Source organism: Petaurus breviceps, unplaced genomic scaffold, assembly GCF_028583685.1.
Source record: "Petaurus breviceps papuanus isolate PSGF00001 unplaced genomic scaffold, PetGlider_PUasm1.0 91133, whole genome shotgun sequence".
NCBI classification, from domain to species: Eukaryota; Metazoa; Chordata; class Mammalia; order Diprotodontia; family Petauridae; genus Petaurus; species Petaurus breviceps.
In genome coordinates this window covers 98,137,689-98,161,231 of record NW_027187419.1, presented here as the reverse complement: position 1 = coordinate 98,161,231, position 23,543 = coordinate 98,137,689, and the positions used below count along the sequence as shown (strand labels likewise).

Genomic DNA, 23,543 nt, shown 5'->3' with positions numbered 1-23,543 from the left:
GCCCACAGGCACGTTGCTAGCAGTTACCAATAAAAGAGGTCTTTAGCTCCCTAGCAAGCCAAAAGACCCTGAATGAGGGCTGACAGATTATTTTAGAGACAAAAGAAGGAGCATCCAAAAACCAGAAGGCAGAATTGCAGATGAGGGAAACAATCTGCTTAGTTCAGAATCCTGTAGTGTCATAGCATAGAAGGGCAAAACAGTATGATTGGTTACGAAGTGAAAAGCATCAAAGGCATGGGGAATAATATGACTGATTGGAAATCAGGGATGTAGGGCTAGCAACCCCACTTCCCATCTTAGCACTAGGAAATTCTGATTAATTTAGTCCACCTGCTAGAATAACTAATAGTATGTAGATAATAGATTTCCTCTAATTGGTCAAAGATAGCTAGTGGTATAGAGACAATAGGTTTCTTTTAAGTAAAGTGATTTATAGGGATACAACTTTTAAACTTAACTCAGAAAGGAAGACTGAACTTCTGAACCTATGAACTTCTCAGCTAACTCAGAGACAAAGAAATGTGACTTAGGCAATTATATAAAATGTCAGTGGTGATACAGAATGAATCAGTTACAAAAATGGAGAAAATATCAATTTGATTTTCAAAATGGTTTTCATACCTAAGTAAAAATAGAGAAACTAAAGTCTAGATCAATAATCTTCATGAATACTGAGGCAAAATTTTTAAATAAAATATTAAGAACAATACTATAGCAACATATCACAAAGATTGGGTGTATACCAGGAAAGCACAGCTAGTTTGATATTGGAAAAACCATAAACATAATTGACCATATTAATGACAAGAACAACAAAAATCATATGCTTATATCAATAAATGCAGAAAAAACTTTTGATAAGGTATCCTAGAGCTCCTTCTTTAATAAGTAGTAGCTTCCTAAAACCATTATCTATAATGGGGAAAAACTAGAGGCCTTTCCAATAAGAGTAAAGGTAAAGCAAGGATGTCCATTATCATTATTACTATTCAATATGGTGTTAGAAATGCTAGCTAAAGCAATAAGACAGGAAAAAATGAGGGAATACATACAGGCGAAAAATGAAACAAAATAATTGCTTTTTGAAAATGATGTGATGGTTTACTTAGAGAACACTAGTTAATTAAAAAAAACAATTTCAGGAAAGTTATAGGATATAAAATAAACCCACACAGATCATCAACATGTTTGTATATTACCAACAAAATCCAGCATGAAGAGATATTACAGTTAAAATTACTACCAAAAATATGCAATACTTGGGTGTCAACCTGCTAAGTAAGACACATAGTAACTATAGGAACATGACTAGAAAACACTCTTTACACAAATACAGATCTAAGTAATTGGAGATACCTTAGGCTGAGCCAATATAATAAAAATGACAATATTACCTAGATTAATTTACTTAGTGCCATATGAATCAAATTATCAAATTATTACTTTATAGACTTGGAAAAATAATAGCAAAATTCATCTGGAGGATTAAAAAGTCATGAATATCAAGGAAATTAATAGAAGAAAAGTGGAAAGGAAGGGGATTTAGCAGGACCAGATCTCAAACTAAACCATAAAGCAGTAATCATCAAACTTTTTTTTTTTGCTTTTTGGAGGGGGGAAGGCAGGTCAATTGAGGTTAAGTGACTTGCCCAAGGTCACAGGGCTAGTGTTAAGTGTCTGAGACTGGATTTGAATTCAGGTCTTCCTGACTCCAGGGCCAGAGCTCTATTCACTTTCACCACCTAGCTGCCCCAATCATCAAATATTTTGATACTGACTAAGAAATAGAGAGGTTTATCAGTTGAGCAGATTAGAAGCAAAATATATAGAATATAAATGAGCACAGTAGCCTAGTACTCCAGTCAAAGATTGCAGCTCATCCTGAAGGCAGAGGCTTATAAAAGAGAAAACAAGACGAGGGAGTACAGCAGGTTAAACTTTCAGTGGGGATGCTGTATATTGGAAGGATCAAGTTCAGCTGAGCAATCCGTCCAGCAGAGAAATCAACTTGCCTAGCACAGATGCCATTTCCAGTGCTAAATCTCATTAAAACTCTACAAATAGGCAGCACCTTGGCTGCAGGGAGGTGGCTCACAATCACTGTACTTTGAGTTGGTGCCCGCCCTCTCTACATGTTTCTGGGATAATGCACTCCAGGGTAATGTATGTTTTGTCCCTAGTTTTTCCTATCCCTTTTGAGAAAATGCCTTTGTTAAGAGATAATAGAGTCTACAATATCACTGTTCATGAGAAGCATTCCAGTGATGGCTTTTAAACTGTGGTGTTAGAAATGCAGAATTGCAGGTTTACCTCAAGAATCTGAAGTTAACACTCGCCCTCTGGGGATTCAATTGACAGGCCCAACGGGAAATGCTCCATTTACACATTTTCACAAATGTTCCTTATTGAGGGTAGAAATAGTTTTGTTTTTGTCTTTGTGTCCCTAGTGCCTAGTCTAGTGCCTGGTCCATAATAGATGTTTAATAAAATTCTCATTCGTTGTGTAACATAAGAGTAAGTTATTTGACTGCTAGACCCCAATTTTTTCATCTGTAAAATGGAGATACCCAAGTCATTTTAGAAGGCAATTGTTGCAGACAAAGCCAATGTATTGATTTGTTTTGCTTTTACTATACTTATCTGACTCTATAGAGGTGTGTGTGTGTGTGAGAGAGAGATTATTGTGATATAAAAAATAAGAAAAATTTAAATCATGAAAGATACACAGAAGAGAACAAAAGGAAATTCAGAAGGTGACACAGACAAGCAAGGCGGTTTTGTTAATATTGTGCTAAACTTGATATACACTTAAAAACAGATTAGCAGGGGGGTGGCTAGGTGGCTCAGTGTCTGTTTTGTGTCCATGAAACTAGCTACTGTTCTTGCCAACGTAATAACTGAAAAGTGACATAGTGTAATTAGTGAATTGGGGAGTTAGGTTAGAATTAACCTTCAGGAAAATCACTTTGGGAGCTATATGAAGGATGGATTGGATCAGGTAGAGACGAGTCTGGGAGACTGATGAGGGCTGATTTTTTAAAATTTTATATGTTTTTAATGTGATTTTGAAAATCTTACTTTATAAGGCAACTTGTCTTACTGTCACCAATCTTTCAATTCAAAGATTTTATAATTCTTTATTTTCTAGAAAACTACAACATGAAAATTGGGGTTAGGTAGTTTTTCTCCTTTGCCAGTCTTGTTATCACAAGGAAGGTCCTTAGTCCATCTGAATAGATAAAAAAATACTTTTTGACCACTGTTAGTTGTCATTTACCACTGACTCCATGAGATAGCATGGAATAGTAGAACAAAATTAAAATATTGAAAACACAGAAATATAAGATATCTAATACCAAAAACAACTGACTTGGAAAGTAGATTGAGAGAGAATTTAATAATTGTATTCTCTGAAAATCATTTAAAAAAGAAATCTGGGACACTATATTTCAAGAAATCATAAGAGAAATAAATCAGAAATGAAAACTACTCAAATAATCTTAGAACCAGAAGAGAGTTAAACATATACACACAGAGAAGTTTAGTGTAGAAATACATTAAGCTTAAAAGAGAAATAATCAAGAATAGAGGGGAGGAATTAAGAGGGAGGATAATACCAGGAAGCAAATATTTACAAGCAAAACAAAATTTCCTGATGTCAAAGTGGGAATGAAAAGGAACAGAAAAAGAAAAGAAAAAGAATCTAAAAGGCTGGCCACCAGTTGGGGAATAACTGAACAAATTTTGGTATATGAATATAATAGAATAATAATTACAAAAAAGATTATTTCAGAGAATCCTAGGTATTATGAACTGCTTCAGAGTAAAGCAGAACTAGAACAATTTCTACAACTGCAACATTGCAAAGAAAAACAGATTTGAAGGATTTAGGAACTTTGGTCAATGCAGTGATCAGAAGACCCATGTTGAATCAGATTACCCCCTTTCTGAAAGAGAGGTATTGGACTAAAGGTCAAGAAAGACACATTTTTGTACATGACCACTGTGTGGATTTTGATTGATTTGTGTATATTCATCATAGGGTACTTTTTTCTTTTCTTTCTTATCTTGGTTTTTAATTGTAGAAGAGGTGATGGGAGGGAAAGAGGTTTAGTATTAGTGTTGCCACCCCCAAAAGAGTCACTGTAACATTTCTAAGAATGCAAGGAACAGATACTTTAGAAGGCAGCACAAAAAAGTAATATGTAGAATTCATTACATACTAAAAAAAAAAGTAAAGTAGAATGAAATGGAGATTCATGGTTTCATATGCAATCCTTTTTTGTCTTCTGCTTTGTGTATGTAAATGTTCTTTGCTGTTTAAACTCAGAACAAAAATTTAAAAGTATAAAGAATTGTTTAATTTGAAAAATCAATTTAATAGTATTCAAAAGTATTACGTTTATTATGCAGTTCATGTTATTTATTTACCTCTCTCTATGAATAACTTTGGGCAAGCCGCTGTAACCCTCAGAGTTTGTTTCTTTGATGTTAAAATGAAGGCAGCAGAGTAGACGATCCCTAATATCCCTTTCAATTCAAATTCCTATTTCATTTTGTGCATGAGGAGACTTAATCCCAGGGAAAACATATCTAATTAGTGTCAGAGTCAGAACTTGGACTTAGATCTCCTAATTCCTAGACTGAAGTTTTCATTATATCATGGTTCTTGAGCCATTATTCAAGACTGAAACTTTATTCAAGTCTGAAACTAATAATATTAAATTTAGTAGAGATAAATGTAAAATCTTGCACCTAGGTTCAAAAAGCCAACTGCACAATCAACCAACAAGCATTTATTAAATGCTTACTATGTGCCAGGCCTTGTAATAATTGCTAGGGATAAAAATAATAAACTGTACCCTCAAAAAGCTTATGCTCTAATTAAGCAGACAACACATAGATATATGTATGTACACAATATATACAAAGTAGACACAAGGCAAATTTAAGAGAAGGAAGCAGTAACTAGATAGACTGGGAAAGGAGGACTGAGATGCTTAAATGGAATCCTGAAGAAAATCAGTGATTCCAAGAAGTAAGGGGAAAAACAGAGCCTTCCAGGCATGTAAAACACCTAGTACAAGGGCACAGAGATGGAAGACTGAGCATTATGTCTGAAGAAAAGCAGGTGGATCAGTACTACTGGACCACAGAATTCATGAAAAAGAGTAATGTGTAAGAAGTGTGGAGTGAGAGTAAGGAGCTGGGTGGTGAAGCTTTTAAATTCAATAGAGGAGTTTGTGTCTATTCCTGGAGATAACAGGGAGCCATTGGTGTTTATTGAGTAGAAAAGGTGATATGGCTCAGACTTGTACTTTTAGGGAAATTATTTTGGCAACTTTGTGGAAGATAAACTGGAGAGAGGAGAGACACTTCAGACCAGGAGACCAATTAGGAGACTATTGCAATAGTCAAAAGGTGATGAGTGAAAAGATGTATATGATGTGGTAAAGGTATAAGGGACATTTGGCCTTTGGATTTGGATTGTATATGTGAGCAAGAAGTCAAGGATGGAGGTTACACATCTGGGTGACTATAAGGACAGTTGGGATTTTGATGGCACTAAATTCAGAGGACTGCTTTTAGGAAAAAGGAAATTAAGTAGTTTTTATTGTATTTCTTGAGATTTTTCTAGGACTTTACATTCAAAATGTGTACTAGTTTGTGATGTAGATGAGGGCTGGACATGCTGATGTGGGGGTTGTATACATAGAGATAATTGAAAGAAAGGGATTAATGAGATCAAGTAAGACAAGTATGGAGGAAATAGAAGAATCCAGGGCTGAGTACTGGGGTATACTCACAGCTTGTAGGGTCAGAGCAGTCAGTGAACCAGGAAAGAAGGATAAACAATATTTCTTTTGAAAAGTACCTGGGCATTTTCATGGGCGGCAAAGCCAATGAACCAATAAGATAATTTAAATATTCAAATGGATCTGTAATCTTATTTAGATCTCCCTTCTAAAGATGGAGACTCAAACCTTATGCATGCCTATCTTGTGTGACTTGTTCATGTCGTCCCATAAGTTTGCCACGAGGTCCTCCCAATGTGGCAACTCATGAAACAACAGTATTACATGACATCTAAAAAGCTAACATGATACTAGACTGCATGAATAAAAGTACAGGGTCCAGAATGAGAGAGGTGATAGTCTATTTTACTCTGTTCTAACCTGACTGTATCTGGCGAACTCTGTTCAGTTCTGGATACCACATTTTAAGGACAAACTAGAATTAGTCTAAAGGACAGAGACCAGGATGGTGAGGAGACTCAAAACAGTGGCTCACTGGGAAAAAAAAAACAAAACCTGAGATCTTTAGCATGAAGGAGACTTAGAAGGGTCATGATTATTGTACTAAATATTTGAAGGCCTAAGAGGAACCAGTCTTCTTGATTGTTAAGGTAGTAATAGGCAACAGTAAGTGGAAGTAACAGATAAGCAGATGATGTTTTTTTTTTTTCAGGCCCCCTCCTTGCCTTTACCTTCTGGCTTCTTTGAACTCTTTCAAAATAGAGCTCAAATCCCACTTTCTGTAAGAAGCCTTTCCTGAGGGGCAGCCAGGTAGCACAGTGGGTAAGAGCACTGGCCCCAGAGTCAGGATGACCTGGGATCGAATCTGGGCTCAGACATTTAGCACCCACCCAGAAACACCTTGCCGTGTAACCTTGAGCAAGTTACTTGCTTTAAAAAAAAAAAAGCCTTTCCTGGACCCCTCCCATTGCTAGTGCCTTCCCTCTAAGAGGACCAACATTTACAATCTATATATAATCTATATGTACATTGTTGCTTGCGTGCTGTCTCCATCAGAATGTGAGCTACCTGAGTTTAAGGGCTATGTTTTTCTTACCTTTGTATCTCCAGCATTTAACACAATGTCTGGGTGAACAAATACTTATTGATCAAACACAAGGAAAAAGTTTGCAAGAATTAGAACTGTCCAAAAATGGAACCGGGACAGGAGAGTTTTATGTAACTGGAGGACATTGTCAAGTAGCTGCTGACTAACCACTTGTCAAGGATGTTGTAATGGCATTCATGCTTTAGACATGAATTGGACCAGATAAGCTCTGATAATCGCTAAGATTGCAGGATAAATTATTTTTAATTTTTTTACAGGATACATGTACTAGCAAGAGATGACAGAAAGTAAATAACATCAATTGGGAAGAGCACGCTAGCAGTCTAATGCTTACATAGAACTTCACAGACACTGAGGAAGATAAAACTAGTTTGTATTAACTATATAAATATCAAAATACCACATGGAGAATCATGACTATGAGAGTATCATTCAGTAAGATACTGATGCAGAAAATTATAGTCTAGTCATTTGAAGAAGTTTGTATTCTTTTCGAATGTATAACTTACCTTCAGGAAACAAGGTACAGGTTTACAGAAAAAAAAATAAAAGTTTACTAGGACAAGAATATTTTATCACCTTAAGGCCTTTAAAACTACATTTTCTCTCTTTGGTTTTCTATCATATTTGTATATGAATACATTTCTGTACATATTAGATAATGTTGGTTCATTCCCCTAATCACATGACATTAGATGACATATATTATAATTGAGATCATAGGAACAATGTCATAAAATGAGATATTAGGAGGAAGAAGGAAAGAAGACAGATTTTAGTACTAAGGGCTCTACAGAGTGGAGCTAGTCAGTGTGGAAGAGTATCCTAGGTGACTTGAGGCAAGGGATTACAGGAACTGACTGGGTGAGGAGGTAGGAACTGAGATGTTCTAACCATGGAACTGGCAGGGGGCGACAAATGCTGGGATGGACATGAGTTGAATGAGCCTGGGCTAATCTTGGCCAAAGGATACTACAGAGGAAATTCAAGAATTAAGACAGAATATTGTAATAACATATTACTGGTGTTACTGCCAAAAGATATTGGTTAGTACAATTTTATGTAGGGCATGTATGTACTGTATAAAGTTCTAAATTTTTTAAAACATTCTTTACTATTGAAATTTTATAAACAACTACTAGGTCTGACATATAGACAGATGGCTATCTGTAAGGCTGGATGTGATCCAACATAATTTGACCTATTAGTTCTCTAAGTCACTTTCTCTACAACAAATAAAGGTAAATGAGATGTGTTTATTTATGTTTTACATTTACAAAATAACTGAATAAATGGTACACATTTTTTCCACATTAAATTATTCTAGGCACATATTTTAGGGGCTAAGGGACTCTGTTAATAATTTGGAAAAAATAAAAACCAGAAGAGTAATTACATGCTGGACAGATAAGACTAAAAATTAGATCCTTAAAATTAACATGTTTTGGTATAATTGTCTTAATAGGACTTTATTTCAATGGCACAACCTTTTAAAATGGTTACTATAACATGTCCTTATTAATTAATATTCCTAAGAATTTTGAATTCTGTTGCTGGAGATTACATTGACAAGCATCATATGCAATATGCACAGTGAATAAACCTATTCCCTATAAAGCAATAAATGAGATTTTATGACGTGAACTAGAAACATTTTTTTTTTAAATCACACTTTGTTGCATTTCATTTCAAAAGGAAAGTATGAGAATTTGGGACATATTGATATTGCATATATTCTTTTAGAATATAACAATTACTTTTTCTGCTACTATATAAAATTTAAATATAAGCTACTTTTCTTATTCATTTAAGCCATCGCCAATTTTGTTATGGATCATTCCTTTATAAGTAATTTCAAATGAGAAAGTATTTCAGAAGCTGATGACCAGACTATAACAGAAGGTTCCAAAGAAGCATCTTGAGGCAATTCAGAAATCAATCTATGTAAAGAATATCCTTTTCGAGGCATAGCAACATCATTCTTCCTTAGAGAGGTCACTGGACAGAAATCATTCTCACCATCACCCAGATAAATAATTTGGGTGTATTTTATTCCTTCTTGTAATTGTTTATCTATAAATTCTACCAGAACTTTTCTTTTACAGAGATTCTTTGGGCACTTATCACAATGATGAACATGAACACCTTCCAGAGTAAGATAACCATCGTCATTGAAAGCTGCTGGGTTTGTAAACACTTCATCAAACACATCACGAACTTTGGCAGCTCCTAAAATCCAATCTATGAAGATTGTATTTGAATCTGAAATAATTATGGAGTCAAAAATATCTTTATTTTTTCCAACAAAGTTTATAAGCTCTATCATTCCTTCAGCAAAAGGTATTTCTGTCATAGTTTTTTTCATTTCATATTCCCTTATTCCTTTATCTCCTAAATATTTAAAGACTCTGCCCATATATTCATTCCACCTTCCTTTTTCATAAGAATCTTTTAGTTCTTTGGGAAGTTTTTTCTCAGGAGCACATTTCACAATCCAGGTGTCACTATTGTCATCTATGATTGTATGGTCAAAGTCAAAAATCAGTAGAAATTTCATGGCTGCAGAATAAGATTTGTCTTACTCTGAAAAAGAAGAAATGTTATTTCCCTAAATACATTCTATTTGAAATATTTCCCTTCTATACTTAGATCAAACAATTTTATCAAAATATTTAATTTGAAAACATAAAAAGTTAAAATGTATAAGAGGCTAAATTTTTCTCACCTATGGATATATGAAAACTACTACAGCATTTTTCATTAGGGAGATAGAAATTTCCTCCACAAAAGTACTATTTTGCTATATCATCCTGGCATGGAAATAATCCTAAATTCTTGAAGGCTATGCCAGTGGAGTATAAACTATGACAGGTTCTACTAAATGGTAATTAAGAGTCTAGATAAGTACAGAAAGGCTCAGTAAGAGGCTAGCTAGTTGTGAAAAAGACAAAAATGCAAAATAACCTTTCCATGTTTTCGGTGTCAGTGGTAGTGACAGAAAAGTAGAGAAGGGCCAAGAATGATACAGTTCTTAAATAAACATTAAGCTTTTGATACTGTATATAATCTTCGTCCAAAGACCAATGAAAATATATTAATAGAAGTGAACCACATATATCTTGTTAAAACTAGCATACATGGGGAGGATGTGGCTAAATGAGAGTATGGCTCAAAGGTTCTTCTTAGAGAGATAAATAAAGATTTGGCAAAGTTGGTTTGAGTCTATGGTTAAAGTGATAGAAAACTGATATTTTGATAATTGGCCAGGTTACCATGAAGCACTATCAAGGTGCTTATTCCTTATAGCTTACATACCAATATTTAGTGCAAAGGATGTAGAGAAATTATTTTAAAAATCTTGGTAAGATCCTCCAATGGATCTAGGATCTCACTAATATGAAAAAGACTCTGTCCTCTATCAGTGTGAATGGCATCCTATCAAACACTTTCTTGCCAAATTAACTGGATTCAACAAATATTTGTTAGGGGCATCAAGGTAGTGCAGGGTTAGAGGGCTGGGCCTAGATTCAGTAAGATCTGAGTTAAAATATGACCTCAATCACTTAATAGCTGTGTGACCCCTGGGCAAGTCACTTAACCTGTTTGCTTCAGTTTTCTCATCCATACAATACCTCTCAGGGCTGTTGTGAGGATCAAATCAGTTATCTGTAAAGCACTTAGCACAGTGTCTGTCAAATAGTAGGGGTTATATATTATTATTGTTGTTGTTGTTATATGTTGATCATGAGTTTATGTGAATTCTTAATCATGCCCTCCTTAAATCTTCTCACTGTGACTATTGTAATAGCCTCCTTACCTTAAGTGTCTTCACTCTCCAATCCATCCTTTATACAACTACCAAACCGTTATTCCCCTGGACAAAGAAGCTCCAGTGACTTCCTCTTTTCTCTAAGATAAAAATATAACCTCCTCTGCATAGTATCTAAAATCCTCCCCAATCTGGCCTCAATCTCTTTTCCATACTAATTTCCCATTACTCTCCCTCATGCATTCTATGCTCTAGCTAAACTGGTCTACTTGCTGTTTCTTACATACTGTATTCCAACTCCCACCTCTGTCTTTGTACAGGTTGTACTGCGTGCCTAGAGTGCTCCCCTCACACCCATTTTTGCCTCTTGGAATTCTTACTTCCAAAATTCAATTCAAAATACTCCCTTCTCTTATACAAGGACTTTTCTTGTCTTCTTTAATTTGTTAATGATCTCTCCAAAACTACCTAGAATTTACTTTGTACATTATTTTTTAATTTATTTATCTGTGTATGCGGTGTTAGAGTTTAAGATCCCTGAAGTGGAGAATTACTCCCCTACTTCATTTCTGTTACTGTATCCTAGGGCCTACCATAGTGTTAGGCACATAGAGCATTTTACAAATGCTTGCTGAATTGGATTGAAAATTAAATCAAACTAACCAAACTAAGTCAAAATACACTTTGAAACTGGGTGAATTCAATGCAAAGTTGGGCAAAAGAAAGGATGGCAAAAATCAAGTTAGAAAATATGTTTCTGGATCAAGAAGTGAAAAAAGCCAAAGTTTTCTAGACTACTTTGGAGCCTCAATCACAAATAGCATCACAAAAATGAAACTGGCTATACTGAACAGGAAGTAATTGATTATAGATGCAGCAGTCATCTCAGAATGACTCTACATAATAAGAGGAAAGTTCAAAGTAAATACAAAATTGGAAGAAAGGATAGAGCTGAGAATATGCCATATAATTATGACAGTTCTAACCTGACCTGTTTAAACAACTTGTTGATTCTGAAAAGAGAGAAATGAACAAAACAAAGGTATTGTTTCTAATACCATTTCTTAGAAGTGAACCAGAGCAAAACAGTTACTACAAGAAAGAGGCTGAAAGAGTTCAGAAACCACATGAAGACAGCAAAATCGGAAAAAAAGCTTAACATCTTTTCTAAGGAGAAACATACAGTAGCCAAGGATAACACTACTTTAAAGTATAAGCTATTGACAAGACATTATAGAAGAGGAACAAAGAAACCCACGGGTAATACCTCACAATATAGCAATAAACAGTGAAGAAAATAAGCTTGCAGAGAACCTCATGTGACACTTAGGCCAAATTATACTTGAAATAGATGTAGATTTATAGATGCAGAAGCCAGAAAAGGAGATGCAGAATGGAACAGTTCTGCTGACATTTCTATGGTAATCTAGTTTCCTCAGTGGAACTAACACATTCAGATTTTCCCAGAGTGCTACCAGATATCTATGTGAACAAGCAGCAATTCTACATAAGATGAAGTCAGGAAGAAAACTAGGACTGTCCAAATACATAAAGAAAAAATCTTTGACCCTTTGTTCTATCCTCACTGATGCCTTGTCAAGCCCAACCCTGGTTTACCCAGACCATGTGCTTTTCAGGCTCTCAGTCAAGTGCTGTTGAAGGATGCTAGAGGAATTCACATCAGCAGGTTAATTAGTTGCACTATGAATTTGTTAATCTAATATTACCAGAGTCTACATTGCAGCAAGACACACCTCTTCCTTTTCTCCTAATGTATTCCCTTATCACACTCCCCACAGCTGCAATTTTAAACCTCTTCTCAAGCTTCCTAAACCATCCTCTATTCTATTTCTCTCAGCCAAGGATCATACAAAATACTATGCTAAGAAAATGGAGGCCATTTTAAATAGCTACTATTCCCTCCTTGTCTATATCTAAAAATCCTATGATCAACATTCCCCATCCTTTCCTCCTGTTTCTGAGGTGGTCCTTTCCCCCAAAGCTAACCCCTCTACTTGTTTCCTTGATCCCATTCCTTCCAGTAGCTTGCCCCTACAATCATGCTCTTTAATTTTCTATCTTCCCATACTAGATCCTTCTCTGCTGCCTATGAACATGTCCAAATCTACTAGATCCTAAAAAACCCTTTCATTTAACCCAACCATTCTCCCCACTGCCAAACTATGGTCTTCTATCTCTCCCTTCTTTCACTATAAAACTCCTAGAAAAGGCCATTCACTGCCTTCACTTCTCCTCTCACTTTTTTAACCTCTAAGCAACCTGGCTCCCAACTTCACATCATCCAAATGAAACTCTGTAACAGGAAATCTCCTTATCCTGCAAGATTAAGTCAGACTTGATACTGACATCTCTGTAGCTAAGGGGATAGTTTTGGGCCTGGAGTCAGGAGGACTCATCTTCCTGAGTTCAAATCTGGGCTTGGATACTTACTACCTGTACAACTCTAGGCAAGTCACTTAACACTGTTTGCCTCAGTTTCCTCATCTTTAAATTGAGCTAGAGAAGAAAATAGCAAACCACTCCAGTATCTTTGCCAAGAAAATCCCAAACGGTGTCATGAAGAATCAGACATGACTGAAACAATTGTACCACAACAACAAACTGAATCTCATCAGAAGCCTTGGACCCTCTAGCTGGAGGACTAGACCAGAAGCTCTAAAACCTCCATTTAAGGAAGGGGCCCAACACAGTCTTACCCCCATTTCCCACCAGCTGCATTTCAATTGCACTTCTCTCCATCAAGACACCTAGCACCACTTCTATCTCCACTTTCAGCTTTCTTTTGTGTTATCTTCCCCTGTTAGACTATAAGCTCCTAGAGGTCAGGGCCTCTATTTGTATTTACATCCCAAGTACTTAGCATAGTGCTTAGCACACAGTAAGTGCTTAATAAATGCTTATTGAGTTACCAATACAGTAAATGACAGTTTATATGGCCACATATTACTTCACAGTTTTTATCTTCCTTGATCTCTATGTGTCATCTGGCATTGCTGGTAGTCCCTTCATTCTAGATATGTTCTCCTCCCTGGATTTTTCATCACTTTGCTCTCTTTTGGTTCTACTATCTACGTAGATATTCTACCTCAGTTTACTTTGCTGAATCCTTCAAGAATTCTATATTTTAGCCAAATGGCCTTGCTATTCCCTGCACACATCCATCTCGTCTCTGTGACCTGTACAAATATCTTCTGTATAAAACTCCCTCCTTACATTTTCATCTTACAATTCCTCAGTTCTTCCAAGGCTCACCTCAAGAATAATCTTTTATAGGAAGCCTATCCTATTTTCCTTGACTGCTAGATCCTTCTTTTCCCCCACCCACTCCCATTTACCCCCCAAAATATTTTTTATATTTAACATTTGATTTTCTATATTCATATTGTGTCATCCCAATGCAACCATCCATAGATTGTAAACTCCTAAAGGGCAGGAATTGTCTTGTTTCTTAATCCCCAATGTCTAGTACTGTACTTGGCACGTAAGTTCTTAGTAAATATTTGGTAAATGAATCTGTGGAGACAACATGGTTTTTAAGGTACTTAAGAATCAATTTTGGATATATTTTAAAGGGAAGCTTTCAAAATAATAGAAAAGATTGTGGTTGGTTCTTTTACCAAAAAAAGGGTGACTGCAAAGACATCAGCCACTGCCAATTCATAATATGTTTAAAGTCTCATCTCTATAAAATCTTTACGGTTTATGCAGAAGAGTATTCTTGATGAAAACAGGAGATGGGACCAGGCAGGCTTTTGCAGGCAATTTTCTATAGCAGATGGTATCTTCATAGTCCCACACTGACAGATGTAGAGAATATAGAGCCTGCTATATCTATTGCTGATTTAAAAAGGCATATGACTACACAAAGCCAAAGAGAACTTTATAGGCCTATCTCAAACAAGAATCAGTAGACATTGTGCTAGGCCCTGGGGATACAACAAAAACTCTACTCTCCAGGATGTAACAATCCAATACAAGGGCCAAAAATGTTCATTAAGAAAACAAAAAACACCTGTGATGTGAAAGAGATAACTGCCAATTCAAGGTCCAAGCAAAATGCCACAAGAATTTTGATGAGGATGGTTTCACTTGGAATGGAGGGGAAGGAAAAGAGTGTCAGGGAAATTTTCATGGAGAAGCTGGAAAAAAGGCATGGACTCAAACAGATCTACATGGGGGTAGGGAGAGTCTATTCTAGGCCTAAGTGAATGTATAACCAAAGGTAAAAGAGAAAACATGTTGAGATTATGTAAGATTTAAGGAAGTAGAGGTAGAACAGAAAATAAGTTAAGACTATATAAGATTTAAGGACTGTTGTGCCTATGGAGATAAACCTTCTTCAACCTTCTGAATATTGACATCATATGAAGCATATACCAGGGATATATATGCTCACCTATGATGTTTGCCAGTGCACTGGATATCTTGTAAAGAGACCAAACAGAAATGATTCCCTTTTAATGGTAAGGCTTTCCAAATGCTCCAATCCATAGAATACATTGTAATGACTGCTTCAAATCATCATCTGCTTCAGAGGCTCCTCAGTGAAACTGTTAATAATTTTTAAAAGACTAGTTTACCCCTCCAAAATGGAAAAACAAGGCAGATGAAAAACACATGTTGTCCAAAGTATGACAGTCAATGGAAAAGGAAGCCCATTTAGTTTGTTCAACTATACATGGAAAAGTGTTGCATAAGAACAATTTCTAGGTTCAAAATTAAGTAAAGGATATCAGACTGAATCACATTTGTCAAACTATAGCACCTCTGCTGATTCTGCTGCTGGAAAACTCCAATTTTTAAATACCAATAGCATTCAATGGATACAAATAAAATAACAACACAATTTCTTACTAATAAAAATTGTAGATGATTCCAAGACTGTTTCAAGGTATAAATAGGCATATTTGTAGAGAAGATATCATTAAAGATATGTGTAAGCTGAATCACGTAGTGAGAATCAAAAATAAATGGACAGCAAAATGTTCCATGGTACTTTTGAGATATTAAAAGAATCAAAGAAAGTCTTCAGGACATTGAGTGAACCCCCACACGTCCTCCCACCATATGGAGGATTTAAGCAAAGATATGAAAGAGAAATATACAAGATAAGAAGGTATAGAGGGGTTATGATTTATACTGGTGTTGAGAATACTAAAATTAATTAAACTGCAACTACATATAAGTATCTATCTAAGTCCAAAAGATCATATCTGACTACTTTATCATCTAAAATGATATCCATATTATTGAATTCCTATTGGTATGATTCTATAAGCTAACAGTCTAAAGGGCAGGTATAAAAGGGACCATAGGGCTAGGCTATCTTTAAATTGAAATGAAAGTATACTTAGTACTTTATTCTAACATGAGTTATTATGAGACAGTTAAATTAAAAACCCAGAAGAGCAAAACAGAAAGAAAATGTAGGTTTACTATGCCTACTAAAACACTCAATATTAATCATCAAAATTACTTTGTTTAAAAAAGTTTTAAAATATTGCTGTTTTGGTATACCATTAAATTCTGACCAAAATATTATATTGTATGAATTTTTGCAATTTTAAATTGTTATTCTAAAAATTATTAAAGATATTTAGTTTAATAATTAATTTTAAATTCCAATGCTTACTGGAATATTAATATTGTGTTGATAACAAAGGCTAAACAGCAAAGAAAAAACAGGACACTTGATCCTAAACAATTTCTGGTAACAATTTTGTAAGAGATATGCAATTTATAGATAATCTGGCACTAACATGCCAAATAAAAATGGTAGGTACATGCATGGTCTATCACACTGGTGGGAAATGGATTATGATAAAAGGATTATTTATAATTTTATTTTGTTCCACTCTAGCTATTAAAGAATTCACAGATTCCATTAGGAAAAGTCTTCAAAGAGAATGAAGATGCCTGAAAGAACAGATGGGGATTAGCAGTGGGGCTATAAGAAGACTAACAAGAAACCAAAGGAAAAGACAACAGATGGTAATGAGTATACTGCAAAACAGAAGGTAAACGTAGGAGAATTTAGACTGAATATATTAATAAAGAGGATAAAAGCAATAAATAAGGACTACTTGTAGCTATAAATAACAAAAAAGAAAAGGTTTTTTATAGACAGGGATATCATACCATAAAAATAACTTGAGATAAAAGGAAATAATACTTTTTGGGTAAAGTTTAACACTTACCTGAAAATGTTAATAAGCTCCAAAGCACAAAGTAACCAAAAACATTCCTATATGAGACCTATCTTAACTTTGTTAAGATTTTTTTAACCTTTAAGAGATTTTTAGCAAAAAGTACCTAAAAAGAAAAAGGAGAACACAACCAATATAAAAAAGAAAACATCAATAAAAGAGCTGAAATATCTAACATTTAAAAACGGGCAATTCCTTGACTTAGGAATGACTTGTACAGATGAACAAATAGTAGAGAAGTTCAAATCCAGATATTCCCCAACCTCATAGAAGCAAATGATCATTCCCTAATTGGAGTTTAGAACACACAGAGATCAGAAAGGTGAGTTAATTTAGCAGAGTTAATAATTATGCACTGTTTCTATAAAAAATGCAGTCTGAATTCCAAATTATAGGCTTAAAAATGAACTTTTGAAACATACCCTTCCTAAGTTGAAGACTACCAGTGACTTAGATTTATTTTAGCCACAGTGGGGAAGAGGTTACTAAAATTCTGTAGCTATCAATCCCCCCCAAGTAGGATGAACTGCTAGTCTAGTTAACTTAGTTCCACTAGTCTACTTTATATCTATCTAATAAGAGATGTTTCTGTTGCTCTTCTTTGCTTCATTTCTTTGATTACTGTCCATTTTTCATGCTATCTCTAGCACCCAATTATTACTGTAATAAATGTAAAGAGAAAAAACTAATGAAGAGATACCTACCCAAATTAATTTCTCCAAGGGAACAATGTTTTATTTCACCTTAGAGCAGGAGTTCAAAGGCCAGAACCATCTCATTTTAAATACCATGCAGGTTATTTGTCAATATGTTTCAATACACTTTCATGAGGAACAGTCCTTGCTTGGAAGCAATGGAAGTGAGGCTTCTTAATACCACCTAAAATTGAAAACCAATACCTTAATATGTGTCACATAACATCCCACTCCTCCTCTTTCCACTTCTACTAAGATAACACATATTAGTATAGGAAAAAAAATAAGCATAACTGAAAAAATGAAACTGAAATAAAAACACTCAATAGATGTGAAAGCAATAATGTGGAGATTTCCAGATCCAATTTCTTTTAGATTTTAATGTCTAGCAAAGAATCATAGGATAAGAACATTTAATGACAGAATTTGGAACTGTTTTACAAATATTCAGAATTTTAATAGTAAAAAAAACAACTCTAGATTCATCTCACTTCTCTACCAAATCAGAGAACATCTAGGCCTTTCTTCTTTTACCCACAAAAATGAATTTGATGGATCACCTTTTTTATACATATCTGTTTAGCTCAGGTGAAATCTACATTCAGCAGCTACAGAAAGGATTATATAAGTCTTTGATCATCAAGGAAGCTGGTTCAGTTTTACGTTGCTCACTCGGGACTTGGGTTACTCTAGCATGAGCCTCTGAGGTGTCATAATGCATAGGAAGATACTATATAGTCTTCCACTGAATATTGTCTTCTATACTTCATAGAGTTACCCAAATCCATGGATCTCTAACACTAGGAAAGATGCACAGTCAATACAGAAAAGTCTAGGATACCTTCTCGCACTACTTTTTCCTGGCTCTCCTCTTACCTACCTGACCTTTCTCATAGTCTCCTTTTCTCTGGATTTTTATTCAGGTCATCCCCACTAAACATGGGAGTCTTACAGGTTTCTGTTCTGAAACCTCTTCTCCTTTTATACTATTTCACTTGGTGATCTCATCAGATCCCATGGATTAAATTACCATCTCTATGCTGATGATCTGCTTATTCAGCCCTAACTCTCTGCTGATCTCTAGTCATGCCTTTTGAATTGGATGTCCAGTAGGAATATTAAATTCAACATGTCTAAAACTGAACTGACAATTTCCCTCTAAACTCTCCCTTCTTCCTAATTCCCTATTATTATTGATATTACCATTCTTCCAATCACCCAGGATCACACCCTAAGTATCATCCTAGACCCCTTACTCCACCCCCACCACCCATGAAATTTATTGCCAAGGCCTGTCAAAAATACCTTCATGGTATTTCTCACATATTACCCCTTATCTTTTCTGATACTGCCACCATTTTGGTACAGGCCCTCATCACCTCAGATCTGAACTACTGCAATAGCCTGCTGGTTGGTCTCCCTGCCTCAACTTTTCCCATTTGAATTCATCCTCAAGAGTTGCCAAATTTATCTTCCTAAAATGCAGGTCTGAACGTATCGTCAGATATAACCTCTCCTCCCTATTCAATAAACTCAAGTAGCATCAAGATGACATAGTGAATAGAGCCCTGGACCTGGAGTCAGGAAGACCTGAGTTCAAATCTGACCTCAGATATTTAGATCACTTAATCTCAGTTTCCTCAACTATAAAATAGGGATAACAGCACTTACCTCACAGGGTTGTTGTAATGATAAAATGAAATATTTGTAAAGTACTTAGCACAGTGTCTGGCACAACATAATAGGCACTACACAAATGCTTATTTTCTTCTTTCCCTTCTCCCCACTTGCATTACCTCCAAGATCAGTCAATCATTTAGTCAATATACATTTATTGTCTACTATGTACCAGACACTGTGCTAAATGTCAAGGATACAAAGAAATATAAAGACGGTCTCTGCCATCAAGAACTTCACAATCTAATGGGGGTGATAACATATAAAAAATATGTAAAAGCAAGCTTCTATAAATAGGAAACATGATAAATAGGAAATAAGAGGGAAGGCACTAGAATTAAAAGGGATTTGGGAAAGGCTTCCTGTAGAAAGTGAGATTTTAGACTTAAAGAAAGCCAGGAAAGCCAGGAATTGGAGATGAGAAGGCAGAACATTCCAGGCACGGAATTTTCAGAGTGAAAACGCCCAGAGTCAAGAGATGGAGAATCTAGTTTGAGGAGCAGCAAAAAGGCCAGTGCCAATGGATGGAAGAATATGTAGAGGGTAGGGGTGTAAGGTATAAGGCTGGAAAAGTAGGGAAGGGGGCATGAGGTATAAGAAGACTATGGAAGGGGGAGCACTCTAGGTTGTGAAGGGCTTTAAATGCCAAACAGAGGATTTTATATTTGATCCTGGAAGTGACAGGTTACCATTGGAGTTTATTGGGTAAGGAGGGTGACATGGTCAGACTTGTACTTTAGGAAAATCACTCTGGCAGTTGAAAGATGGATTGGAGTAGGGAGAGACTTGAGGCAGACACACTCATCAGCAAGATACTGCAATAGCGAATGTGTGAAGAGATGAGGGCCTCTACCAGGGTGGGGGCAGTATCAGAGGACAGGAGAGGGTATATTAGAGGGATGTTGCGAAGCTGAAATTGAGAGGCCTAAGCAATAGACTGGTGAGTAGGTAGTAAGCGGAGTGAGAGGTAGTAAGAAATCAAGGATGATATCTAGATTGAGGGACTGGGAGGAAGGTGGTGCTTTCGATGGTAATAGGGAAGTTTGGAAGGTAGGAGAGGTTTTGGGGAAAGATAACAAGTTTTGGACATGTTGAGTTTAAGATGTCTATAGTACACCCAGTTCAAATATCTATTAGGCAGTTGGAGATGTAAGACTGGAGGTAAGTAAAGAGGTTAAGGCTGGATAGGTAGAATTGAGAATGATAACTGAATCCATAGGAACTGATGAGATTACCAAATAAAATAGTATAGAAGGACAAGAAGGTATATGACAGGACCCTGGGGGACACCCATGGTTAGTGATTATGACCTGGCTGAAGACACAGCAAAAAAGTCCAAGATGACACCATCAGAAGCAGAAAAGAGTGGTGTGACATATCTAGAAAGAAGAGCATATCAATAGGAGAATGAGATGACAGTGTCAAAGGCTGCAGAGAGGTCAAGAATAGAGAGGATTGAAAAAAAGAACTTCAGATTTATATTTATGTCCTCTGGCTTTCAAAGCCTTTCAGAACTTGGATCCTCCCTAACTTTCCAGTCTTCATAGATTCTACTCTTCTCCATGTACTCCACTGACATTAGCCTCCTTGCTATTCCCTGAACACAATACTCCATCTCCTTCCTCCAGCTGTTATTTCCTGGCTGTCCTCTATGCCGGCAATGATCTTCTTCCTTATCTCTGCCTCCCAATTACCCTGGCTTCCTTCAAGTCTCAGTTAAAGGCCTCCCTTTCACAAGAAGCCTTTTGGTTCTCTTTACTCTCACCGCCTACCTTTTGAGATTTCCTCTCAGCCCCCTTCACCTCCATCTAATTTATCCTAAATATAGTTTGTCTGTACACACTAGGTGGTGTAGTGGATGGAGTACTAGGCCTGAGTACAAATCTAGCCCTAGTCTAGTAAGTATCTGAGTATGTGACCCTGGGAAAGTCGCTTAAACTTCTGTCTGCCTCAGTATCCTCAATGGTTTAAAAAAAAAAAAAAGGATCTTAACAGCACCTATATTACAAGGTTCAAATGAGATAATATTTGTAAAGCACTTAGCACAGTGTCTGGCACATACTAAATGCTTCACCTCCCCTATTACTGCAAGATTTAAAACAGGGACTGGTTGGGGTTTTTTTTGGCCTTTCTTTGTATCTCCAGGGCTTAACAGAGTCCCTGGCATACAGCAGGTACTTAATAAATGCTAGCTGACTGAGCTAGAAATGGAACAGTCTTAGTGGAAAGACAATTTCATGTTATATTTTACTCCCTATCACTAATATATAATGCAGCCTATAAGACTCACTTGTAAAGTCATATAAAAAGTTATTAATATATTCTACTACCCATAAGTATTCATAAATACTTTTTCAATACTTCTGTGAAACTAAGACTTCACAGGGATGAGTACCATTTTCTGTATTCCTTCCCCCACCCCTATGCCATGCAAACTGCAACCCCTCTATGCCTTAACAGAAGGTCTTCATGAGATGTAGCTGAAAAAATCCATCACCCTATAGTCAGTCTGATGGTAAATAATTTTTAATTACTTACACAGTTAAAATTACCTACTAGTTTTCCAAAACATATTAAAACGAAACATACATACCCAAAATTACTAGTATTGCATGGTTACAATTTTGTCATCTGGCAAACACTGTATATACAAAAATAATTTCTCTCTTCAACTATTTTTCACTAACCTTTCTCCTACTTACCTATGTCATATGGAAGTACAACTTATGGTTTTGAGCCTGAAGTAATATGGTACAGCTGTGGATCATAACATCAACTTTTATTAAAAAAAATTCTTAATTTTCCAGAATATAGTTCTTTAAAGCTAAATCTTTTAAAGCTTGGAACAATGGGGCTGGTCTAAGTTGGATAGCTGCAAAACAATGTTATTAGTTATAAAGTTCGTTGAAGTATTTTTCAATGTTAGTAAATAAGTTTTAACATTAATCAAAAAGTGGGTCAAAGATGGATCAAAAATGGATCAAAAGAAAACTGAAAACTGCCTCTGCTGTTTAACTACCTTTAAGTGACCTTGGGCAAGTCACTTAACTTCCCCAAGCCTCTGAATTCTCTCATATACAAAATGAGGGATTTGGCCTCCACTTCCTTTCCAGCTCTATGATCCTATGAAAAACAAAGAAATAGGAGAAAAGTAGAAACAATTTCGAAAGGAAATGAATTATATCTACGTAAAATAGTTAAAATCCTATTCCTCACTTTTTAAATGGTCACAGTGAAGGATCTAAAGTGCATTTTTGCTAATGAAATAATCTGTATATTAATGTCAGTTGGGAGGGATTTTTACAGAGGTAGGTCCTTAAGGTTTAGTTCTTATAAATCTTAGCTAACAAATTTTAATCCCAGTATGCCTGTCTAGTCCCTATATAGTCTCTAAATTATGAATAATCTGGAGTTGCCTGATAGTGTCCCTATAACAGTACTTATTTCTTACAGTTTATTTATTATATCAACATTCCAGGACAAATCGGGAATTTCACTTAAAAGCAGATAGGAGGCAGCCTAGCACAATGGAAAGGCTGTTGAACTATATAACCTGGTCTAAATTTCAGTCCTATTTTTGTTGCTACTTTTGTGACCCTGCTCGAATAACTTCTTTCGGAGATACTTCACTCACGTGTAAAATGAGAGGCTGATTTAGATGTCTTCCAAGGTTTCCTGCTAGCCATAAATCTATGCGCCTATGAATGGGATTTTAGAGATCATCTAGTCCAGGAGTTTTAAACCGGGCTCCGAGAGCTTGTTTTTCAAAATATTTTGACTTCATTTTAATATAAATGGTTTTCTTTAATACATTTATTTTTCTAAACCCTTTATAATCCTATGCATTTTACTTGATACTTTTAAAAAATATTATTCTGAGAAGGGGTCCAATAAACAAAAAAAGGTTAAGAACCTGTGAACTTTAGACCAACCACCTCATTTTACAGATGAAGAAATAGACTTGGAATGATGAAATCACTCGTCATAACCAATCCGGGTAGTGGCAAAGCTCAGGTTTCCCGACTACCAGCTTAGTCTCTTTATTAAAATATATAAATAAACTTTTGGGGCTGATTTTGTGCTTTATCAGTGCAGGGAAGCTTAACTGCACGCAATCCTTTCACAACCCTGCCAAGAGGCGCCCGGGCACAAGTCACCAGCTGGCCACCCCACCTTGCCCCCGGTCAAGTGGCCTCGGGCCTGGAGTGGGGGCGGGGAGGGCAGAGGCAGAGCCCCAGGTTTATCTCCCCCGGAGCCCGTAGGACCACCTATCTAGACCTGCAAGGGGTGGTGGAGGCCATCTAGGCC

At 36.0% G+C, this 23,543-nt stretch overlaps 1 protein-coding gene across 13 annotated transcripts in view; it reads right to left on the bottom strand.

Moving 5' to 3' along the window:
* The window catches only part of PHOSPHO2 (phosphatase, orphan 2), a 28,063-nt gene that overhangs the window by 3,775 nt on the left and 745 nt on the right, over positions 1-23,543 (bottom strand). The window contains exons 2-7 of one of the 13 annotated variants that reach the window (XM_069080166.1): positions 22,255-22,358; positions 21,938-21,992; positions 17,568-17,742; positions 16,855-16,969; positions 15,054-15,207; positions 8,104-9,450 (exon numbers count right to left, since the gene is read on the bottom strand). In XM_069080166.1, the coding sequence (XP_068936267.1) occupies positions 8,702-9,424 (723 nt within the window). In that variant the 5' untranslated portion in view covers positions 9,425-9,450; positions 15,054-15,207; positions 16,855-16,969; ... (1 more) ...; positions 21,938-21,992; positions 22,255-22,358 and the 3' untranslated portion in view covers positions 8,104-8,701. Of the gene's footprint in view, positions 1-8,103; positions 9,451-15,053; positions 15,208-16,854; positions 16,970-17,567; positions 17,743-21,937; positions 22,108-22,254; positions 22,359-23,543 lie in introns of those variants that run through there. The other 12 variants (XM_069080173.1, XM_069080169.1, XM_069080165.1 and 9 more) reach the window with 12 other exon arrangements.